This window comes from Oryzias melastigma, linkage group LG5 (genome assembly GCF_002922805.2).
Source record: "Oryzias melastigma strain HK-1 linkage group LG5, ASM292280v2, whole genome shotgun sequence".
Lineage (NCBI taxonomy): Eukaryota > Metazoa > Chordata > Actinopteri > Beloniformes > Adrianichthyidae > Oryzias > Oryzias melastigma.
The window spans coordinates 36139741-36157448 of NC_050516.1; the positions used below are offsets into that span (position 1 = coordinate 36139741).

At 40.0% G+C, this 17708-nt stretch overlaps 2 protein-coding genes across 7 annotated transcripts in view; one reads left to right on the forward strand and one right to left on the reverse strand.

Annotated features, from left to right (window-relative positions):
• ecm2 (extracellular matrix protein 2, female organ and adipocyte specific) overlaps positions 1-13223 on the forward strand; it is a 21203-nt gene extending 7980 nt beyond the window's left edge. For both annotated transcript variants that reach the window (XM_024270214.2, XM_036212100.1), the window contains exons 4-12: positions 1890-2456; positions 2536-2651; positions 4210-4345; positions 4546-4703; positions 8014-8153; positions 8275-8387; positions 8781-8994; positions 11829-12021; positions 12958-13223. In XM_024270214.2, the coding sequence (XP_024125982.1) occupies positions 1890-2456; positions 2536-2651; positions 4210-4345; positions 4546-4703; positions 8014-8153; positions 8275-8387; positions 8781-8994; positions 11829-12000 (1616 nt within the window). In that variant the 3' untranslated portion in view covers positions 12001-12021; positions 12958-13223. The remainder of the gene's footprint in view (positions 1-1889; positions 2457-2535; positions 2652-4209; positions 4346-4545; positions 4704-8013; positions 8154-8274; positions 8388-8780; positions 8995-11828; positions 12022-12957) is intronic.
• Positions 1-17708, reverse strand: part of LOC112144994 (centromere protein P) — a 121298-nt gene that overhangs the window by 12834 nt on the left and 90756 nt on the right. Inside the window, exon 7 of one of the 5 annotated variants that reach the window (XM_024269946.2) lies at positions 12858-13050. The exons of the other annotated variants lie outside the window; for them this stretch is intronic. Within the exon in view, the coding sequence (XP_024125714.1) occupies positions 12859-13050 (192 nt within the window). The 3' untranslated portion in view covers position 12858. Of the gene's footprint in view, positions 1-12857; positions 13051-17708 lie in introns of those variants that run through there. 5 annotated transcript variants of the gene reach the window in all.

Sequence of the window (17708 nt, forward strand, 5' to 3'; positions counted from 1 at the left end):
ATTAACCGGGATCAAGGCAATAATTCCACAGCCTACTTTGAACCTTCTTTTTGTAACTTGATCCCTGAGTTGACTGGACCACTTCTCTCTCTGCCGAGCTGTAGAGGCCGGGTCGGTTCTGGAGAAAAGATCCCAGCCAGAAGGAGACGATAAATGAGTGTTTTTCCAGGAAAAATAATCTGCCCCAGGATCAAATTGTTGTTCATGAAGCTACACACCAGTGGTAAATATTCACAGACACAATGATAGTCCCACAGCAGCCTGTTATTTGAAAAACCCCTGAAATTAACCTGACAATCCTGAGACTCTGTGACACAGACCGTCCACTCTGCTGAGGAGAAAAGCTCTAAATATGAGTGCAGCTGCTGAGATGACAGGAGGACTCCCATTATAGAGGCTGAATATGCTCCAATCAGCCTTACATGGAGTATAGTATTAGAGGGGCCAATTACACACAAAGAGCTCACAATACATGCAGAGACCCTCATTGTGCTGCATCATAGTATTTTACAGCTTCTCTAGATGACTCAGCATCAGGATCAGCCTCGTCTCGCCCGAGGACGGACGGGGAAACGTTGATATGAGGGTTCGTCAAACAGACCAACGCTTTGTCTGCTTATGGGAAAGTACGGGCTCCAAATATGGACAGCAGCACCAGCTGGAGAACCGCCTGCTGTCCCCTGGCTGCTGTCCTCCACAGCTGCAGCTGACCCCACATCTGCCTTCTGCTGCAGCTGTGGAGGTCGACTGGAAGGCAAATGTTGGATCCTCTGGAGGTTCCATTTTGTTGCAGCGAAACAACAAGGCTGTCCCTTCAATCAGTGTTGGTAATTTATGAAGAGAAAGTTCACAACTGAGGTTTGTCCTGCAGCACAACACAAAAAGCAAAAACACCAGACAGACACAAACTATAAAAGCTGGTTTTTACTTCCACGCGATTCATAATCACTCGTGTCTAATCTCCAGTCACGCGGTCTCCTTCTAATGTTGTCTGGATTTGATGGCGACTCTCCGCTAGAACTGCGATGTACTTCTGACTGGTGTTTATACTTATGAAGCGACGCGATCATGTTCTGCGTTTATTCTTACATGATCAGCATCCCGCTCAGACACGTGCAGCATCTGCGAGCGTGCAGGTACACGAAACACAGAGGAGGAAGTGATGAGTTCATCCGTTAACAGAAGAAGGGAAAAAATAAATCAAAAAAAGAATAAACTGCATTCTCTGCTGTAAGATATGAGAAAGACATATTTTTCCAGCAACTTGCTCTATTTTCTATCCAGTTGTCCTCTCTCTGTCTCTCTGTGTGTGAAGTTCAGGATTCCTTAACTTCTCCAGTAACTTTCATCATTTTTAGTGTTAAAAGACATTTTCTGGACAGAGTTTTCTGTGTAGTTGTGTCCTCTAATCGCTGAAATAAACTCAAGTTAAATGATGCGATTTGCATGCGATTGCACTCCGGGCGACGTCACCAGCAGGTGCAGATTTCTGATGCGACTGAAGCGGTTCTGCTCCGGTGCGACCGCTGCGGCGCCAGCGATTACGAATCACGTGGAAGTATAAACCAGCTTTACAGTCATAATCCAGTTCAGACTGGATCATCCTGGAGCCCAGAATGTCTGTGAAATGACAAAACGCCACATTTCAGAGTCGCTTCTTCTTGAGGTCAGTCTAAGACACACCTGGACATCAGCATCTCGTTATGATGCACCTGTGAGAGGAGATGGATGATCTCAGCACAGAAGATCTCACTGTCGCAGATTTAGACAGATTTGAGAACAATAACAGAAAGAAATGATTATTTAGTGTCTGTAGAAAATGTTTCAGGTCTTTGAGTTCATCTCCTGACAGATGAGTCTCAGTCCTGAACTTTCTGATGACTCCCCAGTTCCAAACAACCCCAATGAGGCCACGCCCCTGCTGACCCAGGAGGAGATCCAGCGAATCCTGTGGCGGGAGGAAGAGGAGCACCAAGAGGAGGAAGAACAACTGAGGAAGAAGGAAGAGGCGAGGAAAAAGAGAAGGAGGGAAAGGAAAGAGAGGGAGGAGAAACAGAAGGAGGAGAGGAGGCGAGAGGAGGAGGCGCTGAGGCTGCAGGTGGAGAAGGAGGAGGAAGAGTGGAGGAGGGAGGTGAAAGAGAGGGAGGACAAAAGAATGCAAGAGGAGAAGATGAGAGAAGAAAAGGAGAGGGAGAAAAAAGAGAAGGAGAGGATGAGGGAGCAGGAAGCAAAGCAGGAAGAGGAGGTGTGGCTGAGAGGAGACGTGTTTCAGATGACTCCTAAAGAAGTGGACCTCCCCTCACGGCCTCCTACAGCAGGAGGGGAGGAGGAGGAGAACAGAGGAGCCCTCCCGCCAGGCTGCGACATCTCTGACGTGACGATGACCTGTGAGAACGCCAGACTGGCACACTTCCCTCCGCTGAGCATCCCCGAGCTGAAATCTCTCAGCCTGGAGGGTGAGTCCTCCACAAGCCGACACGCCCCGAATGCTGACTCAGCGTTTTCTCTGTACGCTAAGACTGACCTGACCTGCAGGTAACAACATCAGCAGCATTCCAGCACAAGCCTTCAACGGGATTCCCAACCTGGAATGGATCAACCTGCGGAAAAACAGGCTCACCTCTGCTGGCATCGACGCCGACGCCTTCAAGGTAAGACGGGATTCTCCAGAATATCAAACCAGAGTCAAGCAAACAGCGTTTATGTTCTTGGATTTACTGTAACGGTTCAACCGTTAACGCGAAGATTCCAGTAGATTGTGAAGGAGAAAAGCGGCTTGACGAACCGTTGAAAAGTTACTGTGTGTTAAAGATTTTGTGTTTTAGCGTCTCAGTTGTTAAAGGGTTAAAGAACTTTCAACATTTTACTCTCCATAAAAATACATTTTGTCAAAATTATACAAGTTAGAAATAAGAACAAGATAACATCGGGTCATTAATAACAATAAAATTAAATTATAGTTTCTAACTTTTATAATTTTGACAAAATATATTTTTATAGAGAGTAAAATATTGAAAGTTATTTAAGGTTTAAGTTGATTTATTCTGGAATAATATTCCTGCCTTTTCATTATTCATGATTATGTTAAGTTATGGTTTTAAAGTTTTAAAAATTGAAATTTTTTGGATTGTTTCAGCATTTACTACGATTTTGTAGACTATTTTGGAGTTTAGCTAATATTTCAGCTACGTGCTAGCTGCTTTGGCTAACCTAAGTTGTTTTTTTAAGTTTTTTTAGGCTAATTCTCATTTAGCTAATATTTTAGCTGGCTATCAGTTTCACTGATTTCAGCTTCCAGCATCCAAACTAGAATTATCACAGGTAATGCTATATATCTAGTTCATAATAATGTTAAAAAGTTACGGTTTTAAAGTTTTAAAATGTAGTTTTAGTGTTCAATAAATGTTTCTCCTGTTCGTCCCGCGATCTAAGGTGTTTTGGGCTCCTGTGTGATTGAGTTTGACACTCCTGTTATAAACATTTACAACTTATAACACATAAAATAATCCAATTTACATATTACAAAAAAAGCAATATGAATTATCTCAAAAAGTAATTATAGGGATCTGTCTACTTCTTTATTTATAAATTTAAAATAATTAAAATTGTATGATCTTGTTAACTTTAATATTTAAAAATGTATGTATGTATAGTCTAAATCTGAAATAGTTTCCTCCTAATTTAATGAAAAGATTTATAAAAAAAATCTGAAGGGCATGAAATGTTTATCAAAACAAACAGAGAATACTTCTGAAGGAGCGATGTGTATCAGTATATAGAGTCAATAAATGGAATAAATTCAGCACAGAAATTAAAAACGCAACAAGAATATCAAGTTTTTGAAATGACATTAGAAACAATATAAACAATGACTACAAATCTATCAAGTATCAATAAAAACTACTCGTCTTCGAGGTATGGGGTTCATTTCACATTTTTGTTCTTTCTTTCCTAATCTTCTATTTTGTGTCCTAAACTGGCAGAATGTTCTGTGTTTTTCTTTCTGATTAATTGATTTGTTAAAAAAGAAAAAAAAACTAGTGCAGATCACAAAAACAGCCTCAGGTTTCCACTATTTTCTTTGTCTCTAGATTCCCATGTTACCATAAAGAACACAAGAACAAGACATTTAAGTTAAACCCCAGTGTCTGACGTGTTTCCGGTACGTTTCCCAGAGACTAAACGGAAGTGTGTTTGTTTCTGTGTCAGGGACTGAAGATGCTAAGACGTCTGTATTTAGACGGGAATCTTCTGGAAAGCGTGCCCTCAGACCTCCCCTCGACCCTCCAGGAGCTGAAGATCAACGAAAACAGGCTGAGAGCCGTCGATGAAACCAGTTTCCAAGGTACAGCATTAACGAAACACTATCTGCTCCTGCGACTCTGGAAATGAGAGTTTTGATCGGATTCATCAGTGAGGTATTCTAATGTACAAATATCACTTGTTCATCGTAAAATCCACATCTGTCAGCAGGTAAAATAAATAAAAAAGTCCTCTTCTGATCCTCCAGTCCGATCGATACTCAGAGAGGCTTGTTTTCTGTAGACATGAGCAGCCTGATGATTCTGGAGCTGGAGGGAAACCTGCTGAGCGAGGGGAACGTGGATCCTCTGGCCTTCGCCCCTCTGAGCCAGCTCTCCTACCTCCGGCTGGGGAAAAACCACTTCCGAACGGTGCCGCAGGGCCTTCCGAAGTCTCTGCTGGTACGGACGTCTGCGTGTTTTGGATTCTGACAGCTCCTGGTTGACCTCAGAGCAGAGGTTTTTGTGGTATTCAGATGTTTGGAGACGTTAATGTACTGGTTCACTTTCTGTCACAGTCTGGAAGAAGCCTCATTGAAACCAGTAAATTAACAGCAGACGTTATGAATGAGAAATGATTTGTGCATTTGTTCTCATGTGTGTGGAAGCTGAAAACGGCCTGCCCTCATTTATTTTCAATCTTTTTCTCATTATAACAAGATCCCTTATCTTGTCATAATGAGAAAACGAAGTTCATTTCCTCGTTATAACGAGATGATCGTGAACAGAGAATGAAGCGTCCCCCCTCTCCCTTTCCCGCTCCAAAACGCAGTTTTAAGTCTCTTTACTTTGTGTTAACAACAAAAACAGTTGAAGAAAACGCTCCACAAAAGTTCTTTTAGTCTATTTTTTGATTTATTAGTGGATCTTCGCTCCTCAAAGGCCTTCATTCTGTCCCTTTATCTCCCTAAAACCTCTGAACAAACAGGTTGATTGACAGATCACCGGGCCGGCGAGCGTCTCCGCGTCTCCGTTCACTGAACTCCAAAACTCAAAAGCAATTTTTCAGGAAAAATGTCGCCACTGATCAATCGATTATACATGGATCAGTTCTTCTGGTGTTCAACATTTTCTCCGATGAACTGCTTTGTTTCGCTGAAGATGTCTGGAGCTCAGTGAACGCACCATGCAGAGACGCTCACCGGCCCGGTGATCTGTCAATCAACCTGTTTGTCTGGGAGCTTTAGGGAAATAAAGGGACGAAATGAAGACGTTTGAGGAGCGTAGATCCACTAATAAATCAAAAAATAGACTAAAAAAAACGTTTGTGGAGTGTTTTCTTCTACTGTTTTTATTGTTAACCACAAAATAGAGAGTGAAATCAGGTCTCAGCGTCTTAGTGTGAGGGGGACGCTTTATTCTTCATTCTTGATTATCTTGTTATAGCGAGAAAACGTACTGTGTTTTCTCATTATAACCAAATAGTGGGTCTTGTTAAAATGAGAAAACGATAAAGATAAAAGTAGGGTTGGCCGTTTTAGGCATCCGTTCATGTGGAGGAGATGAGGTTGAATGTTAGAAGATGATATTAAAGTCGTCATTCCGCTAAAAGCTACAACCCTACAGTGTAAAGACAGACATTAAACGGCTCTCAGTGATCAATAAAGGAATCAACAGCCTCCAGAGACCCAGGCTTTGGTTTGGAGAGTATTGTGAACTCATTTTTTAAAAGTGTCAGATCCCCTGGTGCACCAAGGGTCTCAGGAAGGTAAAGAGACAACACATGACTGTTTTTGTCATTCCAGCTTTAGAAGGTCATAAAAAACAGCCAGAAACTCCCATTGCAGACAAAAGAGTGGAGTAACAAAGAAGTTTATTCTTCAGGAATAAAACAATCTAAAATGAGATTCGGAGTCAATAACGAACGATCAGCATAAGTTCAACTTTTCCATCAAACCAAAGGAGTTTGATTTGAATTTCAGAGGAGCAGCAGATGGATGGAGATGAAGATGTTCAGAATCCTCTTCTAGTTAATGAGCTATACTTTGACAGTTTTTTTTCCTTTATAAAAGCCCAAAGTGAACAAAGGTCAGCCGCTCCACCTCTGTGCCACAGCCGCCCCATCAGGCTCTTCTTGACTGTCAAATCCTGCATTCAGACACTGTTGAAGGTCTGACATGCAGGAGCATCAAACCACAGCAGTTTGTGCAGAGTTCTAGTGTTTTCAAACCCTGCTCCTCGATGAACTCTGGAGGACAGATTCATCTCATCATCAGGCTCTGCAGGGTAGGGTTGGAAACCTCCAGGACAGAGTTCTCCGAGGGCTGGGAAACACTGACTTGGAGCTCCCAGAATAAATGCTTCAAAGTAAAAGGAATGTGTTGGTGTTTGGAGATTTGAACAGAGAAAATCTCCAGGAGAGAAGAGCTTTTACCAGCACAGTGTTGTCTCAGTGTGGATTCAACATGAAACTCTGCTCCTACCTGTGGGAAACCAGTCTGACCACGACTCTGGCTAACCACAGTGCACAGCTCCAGAGCAACTTCCTTCACCGTGATGAAGGGTTGTTAAGCAAACACACATCAGATCAAACTATAAATCCTAAAACACACACTAGTTTAGTCCACAACCAACCAACCCCACTGTGGTTTTAAGGCCATTTAAACTAAAGTAGTTACATAACCTGCGGTAATACTGGTGTGAACGCTTTTTGCTGAAAGAAGTCACTAAAGATGCTGAAGCTTTTTGCTGGAAATAGTGACGCATTTTATTTAATTGCTAATGGATTTGCTGAAAATGCAAAAGCTATTTGCAAAATGTTAAATTTGCTAAAAGACTGGAAATGTTGTTAAAGTACAATGAAAGAGCGCTGAATTGGACCTTCATTTCTGAAAAAATGTAGTAAAATAGCTGAAAAATACATAGTACATGCCAATTTTTCAAAAATAACTTGTGTGTTGCTTAAATATGCGCCAAAGTCCAAATTAGCCCCAAGAACCGCAGTAGATGCCAAATTAGCCAAAAATAAAACCAGCTTGTTACTTAAATACTGGCTAAACTCAAAATAGCCTAAAAGTCCTCAATAAACTCAATTAGCCCAAAATGTTAGCATGTTGCTGAAATATTAGCTAAACTCCAAATTAGAATTAAAAAATCTCAGTAGATATCAAATTAGCCTAAAAAGCTAGCATGTTGCTTAAATTCTTACTAAACTCCAAAAAAGCCTAAAATTCCTCAGTAATCTAAGTTAGCCTAAAACATTAGCCTGTTGCTAAAATAGAAGCTAAACTCCAAATTAGCATAAAGAACCTCAGTAGATGCCCAATTTTCCATAAAGTTAACATATCACTTAAGTACTTAGCTAAACTCGATAATAGCCTAAAGTTCCTCAGTAATCCAAGTTAGCCAAAAACGTTAGCCTGTTGCTAAAATAGAAGCTAAACTCCAAATTTGAAAATGACTCTGAAAGATGAAAATATGAATATATTTAAAGGCTTGATGCTAATCTACTTAAAATTAAGAAATATTTTGCTCAATATTTCACAAACTATAAAGTTTCTAAATACCAAAAATACAAGCAGTAACGTCCTGAACGAGCTGAACGTTTTAACACCAAGATCGCTGAAATCCCTGAAAGTGTGATTGAGTTTTTACGTGTAGAAAAACGTTTGGAAAGGAGCAGGAGAATCACCATAGTGTGAATGCTGACTAAGCAATCACACAAAGATCTGACTGATCGTCTGCCCGTGTTTCTGCGCATGTCCCTCTCCAGGAACTGCATCTGGAGAACAACTTGATTGAAGAAATCTCTGCGACTGTTTTCAATCAGACCACCAACCTGAACGTCGTTTCTCTCAGACATAACAAGCTTGATGAGACCCGGATCGCTCCCATGGCTTGGATCAACCTCAGGTCTGACATAAATCATTTGGAGGTCTAAACCATGACTCCAGTGTCTGTTCTTCAGGTTGTTACATAAGTTTCCTTATATTTCCAGTGACTCATACGTTCCTTTCATCCTCTTCCTTTACAGGAACCTGGAGTCTATTGACCTCTCACATAACGAGTTCTACCTGGTCCCATCCTTTCTCCCTACATCTCTGGTCCACTTGGTGCTGGTGGGAAACAAGATCGAGAGGATCCCTGGTGGGTTGGAGGAGGTCTCATTACTGAAGTGATGAACAGAAACGGTGGATTTATTTGGGATACGGGTCGTTTCAAAGAAGGATTCTCTTAGTTTGTGCCTTTCTGAAATCCCTTCAGCCGAATCTCTTTGAATACGTCACTGTCGACACTTGGAGCTTCTTGGAAATAGTGTAACTTTAGGAGGACTTTGAACTTGACTAGTTCTTCTTCTCTTTAAACTACAAAGGACCTACAGACTAAAGTGTGTTTGTCTCAGAGTTCACGTGTTTCAATCAAAGGCTGATCACTGAAGCCACTGACTCTTTGCTGCCTCACTGACATGTTTGCATTACTATTGCAGTAGAGTGTCTTTATTTAATGAGACCTGAGTATCTCTTGCCCTTACCTGCACAGGTTACGTGTTTGCCCACATGAGTCCAGGTTTGGAGTACCTCTACCTCTCTTACAACAAGCTCGACGGAGAGGGAACGGAACCAGAGTCCTTCGTCGGCACCTACACGTCCATGGTGGAGATGTGTTTGGACCACAACCAGCTGATCAACGTGCCTGCTGGCATCAATGAAATGATGGCTCTGCACTTCCTCAGACTCGACAACAACATGATCAGGTATGGCTGCAGCCAACGGGAGACAGATTTTCAGAAGAGACTGAGAAGTCAGGACAGATTTGGTTTTCTTTCTGTGAAGGACGTTTCATTTCAGAGAGTACGTTTGGACCTGAGATCGATCCTGATGTTTCTCGTCAGCTCTAAAGGATGGAGATCAGGTTAAGGCTGTACAAAGCCAACAGAAGTCAGTAGTATCGTGGGTAGTGGCACTTCATGTACTTCAGAATATGTTCTAGGCTTTTCAAACTCCACCAAATATGTCCATGTCTTGTGTAATTCTTTTATAAGGACATTATTTAGATGTATTCAATTCAGTTTCACATGTTAAGTAGGTTTACAGGGTGAAAGGTTTTAGTGCCGCTAAACTGTAGAGTAGAGCTGACACAAACGATTATTTTAATAGTCGACTAATCACCGATTATGTTTTCCAATTAGATTGGATGCAAACTTAGCCTAAAAAGGTAGCTTATTGCTAAAACACCAACTCAACTCCAAAATAGCCCAAAAAATCCACAGTAAATGTCAAATTAATCTAAAACGTTGGGTTGTTGCGAGATACCGAATTAGCTTAAAAAGCTAGCTCATTGCTAAAATGCTAGCTTAACTTCAAATTAGTTAAAAACGCTAGCCCGTTGCTAAAATACTAAGTAAACTTAAAATAACACACCACAGTAGATTACAAATTAGCCTCAAAATATTAGCATGCTGCTAAAATATTTGCTAAATTTCAAACTACCATAAAAAGAGATTAGCCGGAAACATTAGCATGTTGCTAAAATTTTAGATAAATTCCAAGTTAGCATAAAAACCTCAGCACAAAACATATTAGAAGAAAACGTTAGCATGTTGCAAAAATATTAGCTAAATTTCAATCAAGTATAAAAAACCCTTCAGTAGATAATATATTTACTGAAAATGTTAGCATGTTGCTAAAATATTAGATAAATTCCAAACTAGCAAAATAAAAACCTCAGCTGATAATATATTAGACGAAAACGTTAGCATGTTGCTAAAATATTAGCTCAAGTCCAATTTAGCATAAACAATCTCAGTAGATGCCGACCCCAAATGAGCTAGCATGACGCTAGTTTAACATCTCAATGCTAATTTATTTTAAAATGACTGTAAACGATGGTTTCAAAGAGCACAACGTTTTTAAAGAACTGGAATAATTTCTCTTCACTTCCTATGGGCATATTTTGCTCAATATTTCATAACTTTAAAGTTTATAAGTAAACTAAAGTGTGAATGCTTACTAAACATTCACACAACAAAAGCAAAGCCTTAAGGTCCAATTAGATTCTTGGATTCTTATCCGTCCGAGTGAGGTGAGAGGTCCGGATGGCTGACTCACATGTCGTACCTCCAGACGTCATGAATGGAGAGTTGTCATGACGACAAGAAACAAAACAAGCAGACTGAACTTTCCACTTGGAACTCCGTCTCACATCCACACAGTCAGGAAATGGAAACAGCAGAATTTTACAGCCTCAATGATGAAGTCTTCTCCTTCAACATGAACTACCAAAGACCCTAAATACAAGTATTACCTGTAATGTAAGACAGAGATTTGTGATGGGACAGAACTAAAACCTCTATGAAGGATGATGGTTCTAACAGTCCAGACTGGGACTGAATGTGATGGTCTTTAACAAGAACATGACGACTCACTTCTGGAAAAGCTTTGTCACCAAAACGCTGGACTGAGTGAACATTTTACAGATACTTGGAAGGAAAAGAAGCACAAAGAGTGGAATCAGTCACTTTAACGTCCAGCTGTCCTCAATTTATTTTCCTTCTTTGAACACATCTGAGCAAACTTTTAAGATGATTATATAGAAAGCTTTGTAACAGATCCTCACTGAGAAACTTCAAAAACAAGATACTACACATTCAAGGACGTCAAAGTTGCTTCTTTATCCAGAAGTCTGTTAACCTGAAGCTCCCGCCGCGTGTGGGAGGAGCTTCCTTCAGAAACTCTTCTGGAACTCGTCGTGGAGGACGTGGATACTGAGAGATAAGGTTTATTTATTCTGAAGAGCTGAATGAAAGCATCGGTGCACGTCTCTGTGTCTGAGTTCAGATCAGCTGCTGCTCCTGCAACAGGGACGTCAGGAGAAGACAGTACGGCAAGCCAGAAGGGTCAAAAACCACCAGGAAAAGTGGGCGAGGCAGCGCCTCACCTGGACATGAACTATGATTATAATCATTATTAATCATTATTTGAAATATTTAAATGTTCATACAGTTAGTTTCAATACTACAATCAATACCAAAAATAATGAAAGTTTAATTTGAACTTTTTAAGATTTAAGTTGGACATGGGGGGCGGGGGGGGTTGTTGCATATTAATGATTCTTTTCTCTCAGTTTTTGTAGATTTGGTCTCCAGACATGTAAATGTCGTCAGAAACTACATGATTTTACATTTTTATGTTCAAAGATGTGTTTATTTATGCTTTGAAGTACTTTTTAAATAATTTCTCAAATATGTTTTAAAGCTTCTCAAAAAGTAATTTCAGGTTTTAAACTTCTTGTTCTTTCCTCTATTTTTTTATTTTTTACTAATCAGAAAAATGATCCAAACCACCAAAAAGGGATAAGAACAATATAAAAACTTTAAGTAACTAAAAGTGAGGATGGAACAGAGGAACATAGAAAGATATTTACAAATTTAAAGAAAATTCTAAACAAATGAGTTTTGAGATCTAACTCAAAGACAGAAATAAATCACTGTTTGGATAAGTGAGCAGAACTCTGGACTTCATGTCAGACTGTGTGGGAGAGCATCTCTGACTCCGCATGGTGACCCTCAAACATCTGTGACTGTTTCAGGAGCGTCCCGGACCACAGCATCTGCGACCCCGACAGCAGTGGGGAGAACACTCTGGTGGCTCTGAGGCTGGAGAACAACTTTATCAACTCCAACAAGATCTCCCCCACAGCCTTCTCCTGCATACGCTCCGCCTCCAGCGTGGTGTTAAAGCCCCAGAAAGTGAAACACTGAAAAACCAGCAGAAGTTAGAAGGTACATTTCCATCCTGAGCGATCAGAGGATAAAAGGGAAGCTTTAGAATCTAACATCTGATGGAAACGCTGAACACTAGAAGATGAACTGACATCATTTGCCTTTTGCAAAAGCTGCATGCTCATGTTTTTAGGGATGTGTGTAGGAGTTACTTCCCCCTCAACCGGTATATTGGATATATTAGTTCCTCCCATTTAACTGGTGAGCCAATCACAGAGGTCAATGTCCTCTGGAAACACAAACGCTGAAGCAGAAAGACACCACAGACACTATCATGAGAACGCTGCTTGAAAGTTTATCTAATATTCCAGCTACATGTTTGCTGTTTTAGCTAATTTAGTCTTTTTTCAGTTTTTTAGGCTATTTTGAAATATAGCTATTTTTTCTGCTACATGCTAGCTGAAGCAAACTTAGGTTTTTTCAGTTTTTTAAGGCTATTTGGCATTTAGCTCATATTTTAGCTGGGAATCAGCTTCAGCGAATCCAGCTATAAATTCCAACGGTTTCAGCTATTAGCTATCAACTTCAGCAGTTTTAACTATTAGCATCTACAGCGGGCAAATTCAGCTTACAGCATTCACACTAGCATTATTGCAGGTAATGCAACTTTTCTCGTTAGTATTTAGCAACATGCTGACATAGATCCACGTCTGGGAACTGATTCAATAGAGTTTGGAATCCTCATCGCTGACATCATGACCTCCTAATGAGCTAAAGGGACTGCAGATGAAATGAATGGTTCCTTACATCTTACATAGTTACATTAGCGTCCAAACCTCGACAGGGTTTGTCCTTTACATATAACTTGAGGAGAGCGTTTTGTAAACAATGTTGATTTTATTTTCGTGTTAAACAGAATGAGGAAGACCACTCCCACGCTGGAACTCTTGTCCCCAGTGCTATCTCTCTACGATCTTTATTTTGTGTTTCTCGCAGTGATGAACGAGAACTTGGGGGATATTTGAGAGCTTCAACTGGCGGTGTAGGAGCGAACATCTGCACCGATGCTACAGACTGCGCTCCACGCATCTGGAAGGGGTGTAAAAAAATGTTGGTCCAACACCTCAAATGTCAAAACATGATGATGATCTTTGTGCTTCATTAAATTAAAATAAAAACTGTAAAGCATCGTGTCACACAGCTGACACTAACAACAATTTGAATTACCAGGATCCACAAATAAAATTCTTGCTTAAACGCTCTTTGCTGTGCTTGTTCTTTCTGTTTCGTTCTCTTGTACTTCCATTTCAGTCGGGCCGAGTTTGAAACAAATATCACAATCAGACATTTACCAATCCGTCCCAAGACTCTACCAGAGTATGCCAAGAGTCTGACTTTGAAAATACTAATACACATTTCACATGAATAAAATGGTCTAAAATACATTTCAATGACCAGAGCATCAAACACTGTAACTGTATCACACAAAAGATATTTTACACATTTCAGGAGCTTTTCTTTTGGTGAACTAAGAAATACTTTTCCACACTCAGCCATGTCTGGTTTTCACACAGTATTTGTTGGTGAATAAAAAACTGTTTATATGGGCTTTTTAATAATGCAACATTTCTCAGAATCAATATTATCTAATACTCATTATTACTACATTTCATTGCATCAACATTTTTCTTGAAATAAAGGATTTTAGTGTTCCACCTCCATTTTTTGGTTCTTCCTGAGAGTTGTTTCATACTTTTTCCTATCAAGTGCATCTTTCTGATGGAAGTCATCTGAAGATGTTCTCCAGAGTGTCCTGTACTGGAGTCTCAACGCCACCTGCAGGACTCTTGGAGTGCTTTAGCGCTGCACACGGCTCCTTTGTTCATTAACTTCTCTTTTGCCGTCCATCCAAGTCTGGTTATCCGTCTTCCTGAGCTTAAACAATCAAAGCCTACATGAGCAACTCACTTCAACATCTTCAGAAGTATCTGGAACTATAGAAATCCTTCCAAACAACCAAGAAGTGTTTGTTATTTTAGAATTATGAATGAATGAATGATCTTGTCTTCCAGAAAATACTGATTTGTGTCTATATTGTTGTATTTTCTTTCTTCACCTAAATGACAGAAAAGAGAATAAAACCTGTGAATAGTGAACACCTCCTCCTGCCATAATGCAGTTCAGCTAACTGGCAGCCTTGGCTTCATTGTGTCAAACTCTTTTAAGAGGCTCCGGGCATCGAGGACCGGCCTGCTGCTGGATAATCCTGTCTCATCTGCTGCTGATCACCTGGATCAGGTGTGTTTGGCCAATAAGGAGCTTCAATGGCAGGTTGGTTGAAAAAACATGTTGGAGACGGAGGAATGTAAGAAAAATAAGAAAACAAGCAAATTATGCAATTTTTTTTTTTTTTTAGCTCCGACCAGCATTTGATGATTGTAAGACATAAACCTGGAGAAGCTTAAGAACCAAAATATCAGGTTAGAAACCCAGTAATTCTATAAGACTCTGAGTTACATTTTAATACTATTCACATCTCATCACTCTTACATCAGTAGCCTTTTATCACACGATGAACATCCCCAAAATGAAGAATATCCTGTCCAATCCCGACTTGGGAAAAGTAATCCATGCTTTTGTGTCCAGTAGATGGACTACTGTAACGGCGTCCTCACTGGGCTCTCTAGACGAGGGATCAAACAACTTCTTCAAAATGCTGACACAAAACAGGAACCATGACCACACTAGTCCAGTTCTCAGGTCTTTGCTTCCTGTTGCTCAGAGAATCGAGTCTCAAACAGCGCTCCTCTCCATGGCCGAGCTCAGAGTACATCTCTGATATGCTAGTTCCCTATAACCCATCTGGAAGTCTGTGAACCTCAGGCGTCTTAAGATTCCAACAATCCAAACTAAACACGGTGAGGCAGCTTTTCAGTATTTTTCGTCAAAGGTTTGGAACAACCTCCCTGAAAATGTGAGACAGGTCACAAGTCTGATTTTTTTATTTTTTTATTTTAATCGTGACGATTTTTGTTATTTTTTACTTATTTTATCTATTGATTTTTTTTCCTTGTGTAATTTTTTGGTTTTGTACAGCACCTTGAATTGCCTTGGGTAGTAACTGTACTTTATGAATAAACTTGCTTGTTAAGACCCACAGTGTTCTAGAGCAGGAGAGTCGAACTCAGTCGCACAAGAAGACAAAATCCAAAACTCTCCGTAGGTCGCTGGAAGAACAGGATAAACATTTATTAAACACTCTAAAACTACATTTTTGAAAATTTAAAAACGTAACTTTTTAACATAATTATGAACAAGATATATAGCATTATCTGAGATAATGCTAGTGTGAATGCTGTAAGCTGAATTTGGACAATGAAGATGCTGAAATTGATAGCTAACAACGCTGAAGCTGATAGCTGCTAAAATATTAACTAAATGCCAATTATCCTCAAAAACAGGTGAGCCAAAACAGCTGTAAAAATAGCTAATCTTCAAAATATCCTAAAAAACAAACAAAAAAAAATCCCATTTTAGCCAAAAACAGCTAGCATGTAGCTGAAATCTTAGCTGAACTCCAAAACAGCCTAAAAACAAACAAACAAAAGACTAAATTAGCCAAAAATAGCTAAATCTGTAACTGTAACTTTTCTGTAACTTTTTAGGATAATTCTGATTAATAAAAAGGCAGGAATATTATTCTAGAATAAATCAACTTAAACCTTAAATAACTTTCAATATTTTACTCTCCATTAAAATATATTTTGTCAAAATTCTACAAGTTAGAAAAGAGGACAAGATAACATTGTGTCATTAATAACAATAAAATGATCTGGAGGGCCGAGGGGGACTAATAAAGTTGTTCTATCCATCTATCTATCTATCCATCAGTCCAGGTAAAAGCCTTATGTCCTTTAAAAATACACGTACTCAGCTAGTTTCACTTTGAGATTCCCCAACTCCCCTCCTGCACATTTAAGGTAGCATGAAGTCCATTCACACGCTGTGAGTATCAGATAAACACTGCGCCTGTTTCAGAAGCAAAGAGGAGCTATGAAGACCGGGATGGCTCATCATGACAGGATGTGGATCTGTGGTCCGAGTCGTCCACGTTTAGCTGGAGGTGGAAAAGCCAACCAAATCAGCCAAACAGTTTCCACGGAAAACCTGATGTTAATAGTTTACTTCAGTTGCTGACATCTAAAAGATGAGTGGAAGAGGAAAATGAAACGCAATGAGGGCAAAAACCTCAGCTTGTCCTTTTGGAACAGATGGAAAAACTGGGTTTTCATACGCAAACAAGAATAAATCTAAATGTCTGGAAGCAATAAAACACCCATTAGACACGGGGGTTCATTTTCAAGACGAAGACGAAAACTTTCAAAATTAGATAACACAAAGAGGGAAGATTTTGTTGGAAAGAAATCAGTTTTTTCTAGCTCAGCTGGAGCAAAGAACATTTTAGTTCATCATCTTCAAACTTAACATGAAATGACAGCATGAAAGTCACAATATGATGACATGCAACACAAAAAATGAGAATCAGAGAGATACTTTGGACTTTACAGCACATCAAAGTGAAAAAAAAAACCTCTAAGCGAAGCTGCAGAATATAAAAACATAAAGCGTGCAACATTTGATCGTTAGCTTGAACTTCAATTGTTCTGTAAGCAGCAAACAGCAAATTTGCTTCCAGCTTCTGGTAGCAAACAGAGACTCAGGTTCTCAGCTCCTTGCAAATGTTTCCAGCCTTTCTTGTCCCACTGAAGAATCAACACTGCTGAGGCAATCCGTTGGCCCCGTCTGCACCATTCCTCCATGCTGTACAGTAAAAGACTACCACCAACAAACCCGTTTTTCCAGCCAGCCAGAGGCTGCGGCGCTACTGAACGAGTCTGTTAAGATGGAAAGAATGAGATCCCGAGAGAGAGAGAGAGAGAGAAGACATTCTGACCAGCTCCCTTCAGGATGGAAGTCCATTTCATACTGAGAACCATCCTCAATCTTAAAGACTGGAATGCCAACAATTACGCCATCGAGTTTTCTGCAACCACAAACCAGTTTCCCTCTTCAGCCGCTACAGTTGCAAAATCAAACTAATTTGTGGTTAGCCAGTCATTAAACACGTTTGACATTTTTATGCACAGATAAATAGAGAGTGATTGCACCACCAGGTCTGATTTCCAACACAATGAGTGAGATCATACAGTAAAGCAGCAGCACAGACAAACAAAGCCCAGTCTTTTCACAGGAAAACTCAGGCAGCTCAACATCTGGATCCAATCAGAGCCCTGAAATATTTGGGGAAATTATGTCCTTTCAACTGAAACCGACATCGCAAGAGTGTTATTATTAAAGGACAGAATTAGAAAAAAAAAAAAAAAAACAGAGGTGGAATTATTAGGACAGGAAGCAGGAATGTCAGTAGTTCATGGTTTAAACCTCTTAAATGCTCTTTCATCTTTTCCAGGTCCACAGTGCAACACAGAGATATTCACTAAATTAAATACACATTCTCACACATGCACAGAATAATACATCCAGGCAGAATAAACACATTCACTAACACCACCAGATTGATTGAAGGCTCCGCCTCTCTTCATCTCAAAGGTCAGAGGGCACCAAGTCAACCGCTGACCTCCTGCCTTGGTCAGAGGTCTGTAACCTTCAGCTCAATGTCTCCCCGACTACAACCTGGTGGAGCCACTGTTACTATTTATACAAATGAACTGATGGTTTTTGGCATA